This window comes from Pyrus communis, chromosome 5, assembly GCF_041283825.1.
Source record: "Pyrus communis isolate YQ-2024b chromosome 5, ASM4128382v1, whole genome shotgun sequence".
Lineage (NCBI taxonomy): Eukaryota > Viridiplantae > Streptophyta > Magnoliopsida > Rosales > Rosaceae > Pyrus > Pyrus communis.
In genome coordinates this window covers 29,117,085-29,128,316 of record NC_142569.1, presented here as the reverse complement: position 1 = coordinate 29,128,316, position 11,232 = coordinate 29,117,085, and the positions used below count along the sequence as shown (strand labels likewise).

At 37.6% G+C, this 11,232-nt stretch overlaps 1 protein-coding gene across 2 annotated transcripts; it reads left to right on the top strand.

Moving 5' to 3' along the window:
- Positions 1 to 5,973: 5,973 nt before the first annotated feature.
- LOC137725697 (uncharacterized) lies at positions 5,974 to 11,002 on the top strand. 2 transcript variants are annotated; one of them, XM_088694851.1, is made up of 13 exons: positions 6,008 to 6,260; positions 6,340 to 6,579; positions 6,681 to 6,790; positions 6,940 to 7,009; positions 7,268 to 7,412; positions 7,532 to 7,669; positions 8,079 to 8,218; positions 8,753 to 8,800; positions 9,846 to 9,956; positions 10,046 to 10,227; positions 10,302 to 10,423; positions 10,511 to 10,587; positions 10,673 to 11,002. In XM_088694851.1, exons 2-13 carry the CDS (start codon positions 6,340 to 6,342, stop codon positions 10,781 to 10,783), a joined length of 1,494 nt encoding a protein of 497 aa, XP_088550977.1. In that variant the 5' UTR covers positions 6,008 to 6,260; the 3' UTR covers positions 10,784 to 11,002. The 2 variants fall into 2 exon arrangements, with proteins under 2 accessions (XP_088550978.1, XP_088550977.1); XM_088694852.1 differs by lacking the exons at positions 10,511 to 10,587; positions 10,673 to 11,002 and having other exon boundaries at positions 5,974 to 6,579; positions 10,283 to 10,420.
- The last annotated feature ends 230 nt before the right edge of the window (positions 11,003 to 11,232 follow it).

The window sequence follows — 11,232 nt, the reverse complement described above, 5'->3', positions numbered from 1 at the left end:
CCATATCGCCAACTTCAAAACTTCATTCAAGTCGCTTTTGATCAGCTTGTGACTTCATCCTTGCTTGAGCTAGTGCAAGGTTCTTTTTAAGAATCGCCAAAACCTTGTCTTGTTCAACCAAGCATTGCTCCACAGAACCGAACTTTGTAGAACCAAGTTCATATGGTGTGATATGAGGTGGAGAATAGCCATATACTAATTCGAAGGGTGTGAACTTGGAAGAAGTGTGATACGAGGTATTGAAACACCATTCAGTCCAAGGCAACCATTGCACCCATTTCTTTGGTTAGCCCCCAACAAAACATCGCAGATAGGTTTCCAAACATTGGTTCATAACCTCAATTTGACCATCAGTCTGAGGATGGTAGCCCGAACTCATACACAGCTTGGCATTTTGCAATTTGAATAATTCCTTCCAGAAAGCGCTGATGAAGATGGGATTATTGTCACTTACAATAGAGTTGGGCATGCCATGAAGTTTGAAAATATGCTCAAGGAAGAGGTGAGCTACACCAGCCGCTGTATACGGAAGTGCCATAGGAACAAAATGGCTATATTTAGACAGTCGATCAACCATCACCATGATAACAGTCTTGCCCTTGCAGTTAGGAAGCCCGACAATGAAGTCCATGCTTATATCAGCCCAAATTCTTTTAGGAATTGGGAGAGGCAGCAATTTTCCAGGAGGTGCCGCTATTTCATACTTATGTTGTTGGCAAATGTGACACTCAGAGACAAAAAGTTTGACATCATTTTTCGCGAATAAAAGTCCTTCTTAAGCTTGTGGTAGGTTTTAATCACACCTTGATAACCCGCTGCAGGTATGGAATGATAAGCTTCAACAAGCTTGGTTCGCCAATTGGAGGCAGGGCTTAACAAGATCCGTGACTTGTACCGTAAGAACCCATTCTGGAAAGAATATTTAAAAGATGTAGTGGTGGTGGTGTTAGGCTCCTGTGCTTGGAAATACTCCCTAGCTTTACTCTGAAGCCAAGAATCATGCTCATTGTATCTTCAAAGTTCATCCAACCAACCATAGTGAGGGTATGAGAGTGCTGCACATTCCACTAAAGCTAGTGTGATATCAGAAATCGAAGTGTTTTCAGGAAGCATAGGAGAGTCGTTGACCAGAGCGAGAGCATTAGCTACATGATTGTCACTGCCACTACGATATTGGATCTCATAATCATATCCAAGGAGTTTAGAGACCTAATTGTTGAAAAGGGGTATTGGCCTTCTGACTCAAGAAGTATTTGAGACTGCAATGATAAGTCTTAATAGTGAAGTGTTGGCCTCGTAAGTATGTATGCCATTTCTTCACGGCATAAACTATGGCGATAAGCTCCCGTTCATAGGTGGAGAGAGATTGATTTCTTGAACCAAGAGCTTGACTAGTAAAGGCAGTTGTCCCCTTGTTGTAACACAGCTCCAATGCCGTTACTTGAGGCATCACACTCGAGTTCGAAGGGTTTGGAGAAGTCAGGTAAGGCTAAAACTGGTGGGGATGACATAATATCCTTGAGTTGATTGAAAGTTTCCATAGCTTCAGGAGTCCAATGAAAATTGTCCTTCTTGGTCAGTTTATATAATGGCTGATAAATCTTACCATATCCAGACACAAACTTCCAGTAATATCCCTGAGACTTAAGAAACCCCGAAATTCTTTAATAATCTTAGGAATCGGGCAATCTCGGATGGCTTGTAATTTGGAAGGATCAGCAGCTACCCCTTCACGAGATATGATATGGCCTAGGTAGTCAACATAAGTTTGACCAAACGAGCACTTCGATGTCTTAAGGAACAAGCTTTGTTGCTATAAGATTTGGAAAACTGCCAACAAATGAGACATATGATCCTCCCGAGAGTGGCTGTAGATAAGGATATCATCAAAAAATATGAGCACACACTTCCTTAAGAAAGGTCAGAAAATGTCATTCATAAGTTGTTGGAATGTGGCAGAGGCGTTAGTAAGCCCAAAAAGCATCCGGTATGAGTCTTGAATGCTGTTTTTTTCAACATCTTTAGGTTTCATCAAGATTTGATGATAACCGGATCGAAGATCTAACTTGGAAAAATACGTGGCACCACAAAGTTCATCTAAGAGATCATCAATCAGCGGAATTAGGTATTTGTCCTTGACAGTGAGAGCATTGAGCTCCCAATAGTCAACACACAAACGGCAAGTACCCTCTTTCTTGTGGACAAGAAGTACCGGAAAGGAAAAGGGACTATGACTATTTCATATAATGCCTGCATCCAATAATTCCTGGAAAACTTTGTCAATCTTATTCTTTTGAAGAGGCCTATAGTGATAGGGTCGTATATTAGGAGGTTTTGAACCAGGCAGCAATGGAATGTGGTGATCATGGGATCTGGAGGGTGCGAGTAAAATCCTCCCAACATGGAGTAGTATTGGAACAATCCATCCAGCTATACCACTGAAGGATCTCCCCCTCGAGGTGGAAGGAAGCTGTAACCACTCACTGAGAATCGGGAATGCCATAATAGACAAAAAATTGTTTAGCCTTATAGATCCAGGATAACAAATCCTCACCATCACCAAATCGGGGAAAATCGATGCGCGGAGACCACAAAGTCCTAATTGGAGCACTACCGTAGTAAGAGGACTGTGAGGGGCCTGGATTTGTTCCATGTCGCGATTGGGAGGAAGATCGGTGAAAGGAGAAGCAGAAGTACCCTTGCCACCCCGACAAGCAGCTTGCTCGCGACGAAATTGCTCGAAATACACAGGCATCCGAGTTTCAAAAACATGATCAATGGCCTCAGCGAACAGAGTGGGAAGGTTGGCTAAGGTATTTTCAATAGCGGCAACACGAGTTTCCATAGCGGAGATGCGGGTCGTGGTGGTGGGACAGGGCATATACAGAAGGGATACCAGAATTGGAGGGTGATACCAATAATATGACCCAATCCAATACCGAGCTACAACCTTGACTGTATGACAATGGCGGATATTGGGTAAAGGAATTGCACAGCAAGAAGAAAGGAAATTCTGTTTGTTTTCATATATGCCTGCAAGACCACTAGCTGAGGCTTTTAAACCACCAACCAACCATTACAATTGCGTGAGTGTCAACTGGCACAACAGACAACTCAATTAAAACTAAGACCCACAATTAAGAAGACTATTACAATCTAGTCCTTACTCTATTACAACTTGATCCCATTTATTTAACTACTACTCCCATGGTGATCTAGTAATTCCAAATAGGCCGGAAGCAAGATCATAACAGTATATAGGAATGTACTTGATAGATACATAGGGTTCTTCATATTATTATTCATCTACTTAATTGAACGGTAGGGCTTACTGTTAGTCTTCGATGATTGCTCATACATATGCATATGTACATATATATATATATGTATATGTATATGTATATGTATATGTATGTGGGATGTATGAAACCGATTACATAAATCTTGATTCATTATTGTAAGCTCCTCTCAGCCAACGATTAGAAAAAAGATAAAAGTTGCATCCATCCATCGAAGGATAACTAGTAATTATTTAAAATGCAAAACAAAACAAGACTCCTAATCTCTGCATTAATCTTGACTACTTTGTTCTCTTTTCAGCTGCTTTTGAAGGTCGGGACTTTCTTGGGGCTGGCGGGCATCGCACATTCTCTGGTCGCATTAATCTAGCCTCTTTAGCCGTGGGTGTTGTTGAAGTTGCTTCTTCCGATTTTTCTTCGCTTTTGGTTTTGATCGGCTTCACTGAAGTTAAATCCATCTTGATGACCAAAATCAGTTAAAACGTATACTACTATACTAAAAACAAATGCACTCGAAGACGTCCAACACAAAGCACGTAGCCAAGGAAATTTAAGGTGGTTTTGTTGAGATCAATATTAATTCCTACATTTACACTAGTGTGTTCATCGGCTAGGTTTTCCCTTCCCAAAACCAAAAAAGGAATATAGCTGAATCGTATGACAGGAATATAACCAAATCCGAGAGAGAGAGAGAGAGAGAGAGGGAGAGGGAGAACAGAAGAAAAAATGGGTTAATTCTAAGAAAAGTTAATAATATAATTACTCTCTTACACATATATCACCTTAAAAATGGAAAATCGAGTAGGGAGCAATTTTTTGGATTAGGGGGATATTCTAAAAAAAAATTTGTACAAAAGTATATTTACATTAAGAGGAGGGGGAAAATTGGGATCAAGTTCGCCATCCACGATATTCGAACCTAAGACTTGTCACTTACAAGTCAAGAGCAATATCACTAAACCGTTGTACTAAGCAAAATACTTTTAATTTTATATTGGGAGATTATATTCACACATCCCAAATTACTTCTTCCATACCTTTTAATTTTTTTAATATTTTTCTATCAAGTGTTAGTGGTGTGTAAAAAGTATTAAAAAAATTAAAAAGATGTGAGAGAAGTAATTTAGGATGTGTGAATATAATCTCTCTTTGTATATTAGTTGTTAGCTTCCTGCTCTTTCATCTTTACTTTCTCGAACCCATTTCAACATAATCCAATTTTAATCTGATCCGACCGTCAGATATTAGGTAAATATTCACATAAACTCCAACCGGACCATGTTATTACTTTGTTGATATATGAGTCGGATGGCATTCATTTGTGTGCTTGAGGTCGGTGGTTAAAAAATGTAAAGCAAACTTTTGATGTTATATTTTGTTTGTTATTACAAATAAAAAGTATTTATCTTTTTACACAAACAATCGCTCTTTAATCTTAACCGTTTGAAATATAATTTGCAATTTAGGATTGTGATTTCAGGTCTCAATTTGGACAAATTTTGTAGTGCAACCGAAATTATATCCTCTTGAACTTATCACTCTTCATGCGACTAAATGGCATATACAAGTATACAACCGATCGTATATAAGTTTCTCTCCTCAAGTTAAAACACCTTCTCCCATAATAACAGCAGGTGATATTTAAGATGGTTTGTGTCTGAACTTGTTCATACCGCCTTTTCAATTTGTAATGTGAACTTTTATTTCCTCCAGTTACCCTAAATTTTATAAATAATCAATTACTTTCCCAATATTAGATTACTAAGCATACATCCAAATTTCATTCAAATTAATATTAAAACTCACTACCGCGAATTCAATTCTCGATCAAACAAATTTAATATATCGACTTCTGTATAATAGCAACTCATCTTAGTGTCTCAAGTGCTTTCCACGGTAGAAGTATAGACGGAATATTTGATGAAAAACTAGAAAATTTGGTGGAGAGGCAGTTGGCTATTAATAAAAGTTCTGTAAGTATTTGATTAAAATGAAAGTTTATGATAAAAATTGACAATGACTTATAAGTTCTAGGGTTGGGCACGATTCAGTTCGTCCCGGTTTTATCCTAAAAAATTGGAATCGGAACCGGAATCGGGAAATATCAATCGTTTGGTTTGGTGCGATTCCGTCTAAATTTATTTTTAAAATTGTATGGTTCGGTTCACAACGACTATTATTCAATTCATGCCAGTTTATGGTTCCGAATCATAAATCATTTGAATCTTGCAACATAAAAAAGGTAAATGATTTTTATAGTAAACATTAGTAATTGGATCATACAACAACGAATATGCATGACCAATCATAAAGAATGATGAACAACAATAAAAGAAAATTAAAAATTCAATGGCACCAAAACTTTACAAAGTTAATGGATATTATTCATATCAACAATTCACAAAACAAAAACACATTACTAACAAACTTAGGTTACCAAACCCATTTTGGTTGTTAATTTAACAATCTAGAAACGAAACATTGAAGCGCTTTTATTAAGAAACATGATACAGTAGTTCTAATTCATGAAATTTTCAAAACCCAATTAATTATTTATATTCACGGTTCGGTTCGATTTTAAACGGTTCTGTCAACATGTAAACTAGAACCGGAACCGGTACGAACAGTACGATCCGATTCTTGAGCTTATGTTGACTCTTTTTTTTTTATATTTATTTTTTATTTTTTATTACAGCTTATTTTATCACAATTAGATTTGGTTTCACGGTTCCACGAATTTTATGTCCATTCATAACAAGTTCATCGTAAATCTCCCAAGTTTTTGGAAAATCCACTAAATCCGAGAATCCGAAAATGATCCTTTTCCAAGTTTTTTAACACGATAAAATAGAATTCAATTTTAAAACTCTACGAATTAAATGTTAACTGTGATTAACGAATAAACAAGAACTTAATTTGGTCTCTGTTTCTTTTGTTTTGTGATCCAGCAGCATAAACGCGGTAAGCTAAAAATCTCTCAAAAGTCAACGGTCCCTCCTTCCTCAGTTACCTAAGTTTTGAATCCAAACACTAAACCCAGATGGCGGAAAAAAGCGGCGACGGCGACGGCAGCGGTGGGGGTGATGGTGCTCCAGCAGAGGATGAGAAGAAGAATAATCATGCTGATGGTGGTGTTCCACCAGAGAAAGAAAAGAATGGAGATCCAGAACTGCTGATCTGCTTGCTTCAACCTGCTCCCGTCGACTCCGATCCTGACTACATCGGCATCCGTCGCCTTCTCCTGTCTCGCAAGCCCCAGTCCCCATTTCATCGCCGCCTGGTATTCTCCTCCTCCTCCATCTTCTCTACTCAACAATTTGCATAATTCAATTGTTCATTTCATTCATTCAATCACACTGTTATTGCTTCTGATTGTTGAAGGATTGGAGATGCAATGGAAAAGGGTACGTCGCGTTTCGAAATTACATCTGTCGGCCAAGGAATTGGGAGAGTACGCAGACTCCGAGCCTCCAGACCACTCCCGGAAACAGGTCGGCGATCAATTCATATCAAAGCTTTTGCTAATCTCTCGAAATGTGATGAAATTGAAAGTAATTTTCTGCTTAGTGAGTGTTTAGTTTGTTTTCTTAAATTCGTAATGTATGCTGACATCAGGGTAATTTACTGCTTCTTGCATCAGTGAGCGATGGATTCCACCTCCAAGTCCGCGGTCCCTTTTGTATGATGTCGAAAGCTGGAGTCCTGGCAGGGTATGCAATGCATTTCAAGTCCAATTTCCATTTCGTTATGGGTTTTTGTTAATCCTATGTAGTATGCATTTGTTGCACATTGTAACGGTTCCGTTAATTGAATGTGGACATGTAATTTTTTAACTTTTAAGCTGTAAAGCCAATGACCCTTGAACACATTGCGAAAATTTGTCATTTGTACGTTCTTTCCTGGATTTTTCCGTTTCCTTTTTGTTTTTGTTATAGGCTCATACTTTTATATTATTCATTTTATTTTAGGACGTCCAGAGTGGTAGTCAACCTTCACCTCGCAGAAGTTTTGGCTCCAGTATAAGTGATAGTGACCGCCCACGTCCTCAGCGGGGAGAACCTGCATACTCGTTCGTAGGAATGCAGTGCATCTTTGATCAGTGCAAAGCCTCTGGTAACTTGTTTCCTTCGAGAACTAGACTAGATGGACCCTCTTAATGTGTTATTAAGCTGAGAGTGAATGTGACTTTTAAAAAGGTTGAAAGTTGAAACCTAATTGGTTTTTATGTACAGTCACGGTTTTGAAGTTTGGACACATGAGTTCTGATCTGCTTGCCTACGGAGCATCAGATGGAACCTTGACAGTATGCACTGTTTCTGATCCACCTTCAATCCTCAAGCATCTGCATGGTCACTCCAAAGATGTTACAGGTTCGATTGACTGGTATTGTTACTGTTGTCTTTTCTTTTGTTTTTGCAATGATATATTATTAGCCACGTTGCCTAAATAATAAGTAAACTCTCACGGTCAAAGATTTCAATTTTATTATTCCATGACATTTAGAAAACAGAAGTGCTAGGTTGCAATTTGCTTCAAGTAAACACTTTGGTACCACCAAAATTCCTTTTTTGTTTAGTCAATCAGCTTCCGGTAGAAAATTAGTAGGTTATATTCTTAGTGGTTCTAATGATTAAAAATGTAAAAGAAACATGATATGCAACAGATGTGAACATCAAGTCCGTAATGTATACCAGATGCAAATCTCTTTAGCTTCTCTTTCTATGAAGCACTTTTCTGTCGGGAATCATCATGTTTCTGAAATTCTGGTTCATTTTTCAGACTTCGATTTTTCATCAAACAATCAATACATTTCATCCTCATCAATGGATAAAACTGTACGAGTGTGGGAGATTTCAAAAGGCCTTTGCATTCGAGTAATATATGGAGTGTCTCCACAACTATGTATTCGTTTCCACCCTGTAAGTGTGCATAGAGATTAAGAAAGTTCGGCCCCTCGAAATTGCTGACATCTTTTTCTTAAATTGGTTATCTTACTATAATTGCATGTTTAAAGTGGTTTTTTTCTCATCAGTGCAAGTCATTGATTCAAACAAGTACTAGTTTCAGCATAGGATACCTGTCAGGCTTTTTGGTTGCGCTTCTAGCAGATTCTCAAAGAAGATTATTTTCACTAGCCTTGAATGACCCCTCATTTGCAATAACGTTCCCTTTTAAACCTTCATAGATTAATTTAACATTGCCTTTCCCTTTAGCTATATGTGGATGACTAAAACTGTCTAATGGTCATCCTCAGATAGTCAGAGGAAAAGACATCATTAAATGAGTCTTTTACTGCATTTTGAGCTCTTAATAAAACATTATTCCCCATTAAAAAAAAATCTGTGGATGAAGTGCATAGTGAAAATTATTTACCCTTTTTTTATACATGATAATATAATGCCGTTTAAGGGTTTTTTGTTTTGTTTTTCTTTTCTGTTATCTTCTCTATGCAGGTAAATAACAACTTTCTTTCAGTTGGCAATGCAGACAAAGAAGTTACGGTAATGACTGCCTACCTGATGTTCATTATGTTTATTCACTGTTGAAATCCTGATACACATTCTATAACTCGTTCATTGATGTAAAGTGCATGAGGTACAGGTTTTTGAGTCATATTGTCATATATTATCTATTCATTTAGACTGAATTTTGGCACCATCACATGATACATGTTCTGTTAATCATCAGTTCATCTGAACGTAAGTAATCAGAAAAGAAGGCCCAACTGCGTGCCTATTTTCTTACTGGTGTATCTTGTGTAAGAAATGGTTGCTGGGGAAGGTGCCGACCATGTGTTCCTAATTTGTCCCGTTGCTTGAAATTTGTGACAGTTTATTCTCAGAGGTTGTGGTGAGATGGATTACTCCAAGAGATTACTCTTCCCTACTTTGTGAAGGATAAAGTATTGGGGACAGCCGTACAGCAAGTGTCACGTGTTGTATGGTATTCTTATATGTTATGGTGATAGCTCTTTTTTGGGTTATTTGGTTGGAGAAAAATGAGAGGATATTTGAAATATAAGGGGGTTGGTGTGGAAGTGCTTCTGGAGCAAGTCAGATTTTGGGAATTAGGATATAACTTGTGGAATTTTCTTTGCTATTTATTTAGATTGGAAGAGTGTGTGGGTTCGTCTGAGCTAGGATGATTATGATATACATTAAAATTTGTGCTTTGTAACAGCATGTGGTCTTCTGGTTCAATGGTCCTGCAGCCATATATATAAATTGTATTTCTTTTAGCTTAAAAAATACCTTGGATCTCAAATTAATATGAATATGGATTCGTACTTTATAACTAAAGATCTTACTGCTCTTGATAAGATGAACACTGCGCCATTTATCATATGCATTGCATTAAAATCGTAATGGAACATCTCATTAGACATCCCCACACAAAAAGTTTTATTGCAACTTTGATTTGTGTTTATCTATTTCCAAAACTTGAGGGAGCCAATCTTTGTATTCCAATAATGTTATAGGGTTGCAAAGATATCATCAATTTAATTGATTGTATTTGATTGGTGGAACATCTACATCTATATTTCAGGTTTTCAATTTCAGCACTGGGAGGATCATTCATAAAATATTCTTTGACAGTGAGGTTACCTCCATGGATTATGCTCACACTGGACAGCTCATTTTCTGTGGTGATGCGACGGTGTGTAATTGCGTATATTCATTTACAGTTCTCTTCCAATGAGCTGCATATCCTTTTACTCAAATACTCCGTTGGATAATTTGTTACAGGGGTGTATATATTCTGTAAGTATGAATTCTCACACGGGAATGTTGTCTCGCTCTCATCGTCATCGAAGTAGCACAAGGCGAAAATCTCCAGTCACAACTGTGCAGTACCGAAGTTTTTCGTTGTTGGCTCGAGGCCCTGTCTTGCTTACGTGTACTCAAGATGGAAGTTTATCTTTCTTCAGGTTTGGCCACTGAACCTGCCTTGGTACTTTTGTTGTATATTTAAACCACTGATAGTGAGGTTGGTATGTTGTAGTGTTGCTCTGGACATACAGGGTTATTTGACTCTTCGTTGCTCACTGAAACTAAATCCACGTATATACAGCATCCGGGCTTCCTTCTGTCCTCTGCTTTCCCTTGAAAAAGGAGAATATATAGGTTTGCATGCCAATATCAATGTTACCACATACTTCATTACTACTTTTCTCAAGTGTTTGCTGACAGTCATACTGTTACAATGCCTAGTTTCCGGAAGTGAGGATTCAAATGTCTACTTCTACGATTTAACTCGGCCAAAGCATACTTGTGTAAACAAGCTACAGGTTCCTCTTTATTTTTACACAAGACTTATACTCTTTCCTATGGTATGAAATTGGACCCTAAAGACCAAAATATATCTGACTGCAGGGTCATCGATTTCCGGTTATTGGTGTTGCTTGGAACCATGGAGAGAACTTGTTAGCATCATCTGATTTATACGGAACGGTTATTGTATGGAAGAGATCAAGGACAGGCTAAAACAAACATATACAGAGATTCAAGTTTCAACCTCACACGAGCGATTCCGGACTTTATAATTCTTCCATTTTCCCTCAAAAATGGTTTAAACGTTATGAAGTCTCGTTAATGTATCATTAACTGTATCAATCAGATAAGGGATAGAGTGGCATTACTTGTACAAGTGTTTGTATCCTTTTTGCCAATTTAATATGAAGCTACCAAATTGTTTTGAATCAAGAGACCTATGCAAATGACATGTACGTTTGTAGTTGAGAGAATAAAGCTTAGTTTTCGTCTTATAAACAAGATCTAAAGTTCTGATAGGAAAGTGATTTCTGCACGCTCTTCTCATCAAGCAAACTCTTATTTAGGGTTTAGGCTCTAGATTGAATAAATGAAAGGAGAATTATGAGACATATATAAATATCGATGTCTGAAAATAATTTTTCTTATGATAAGCTTATGAA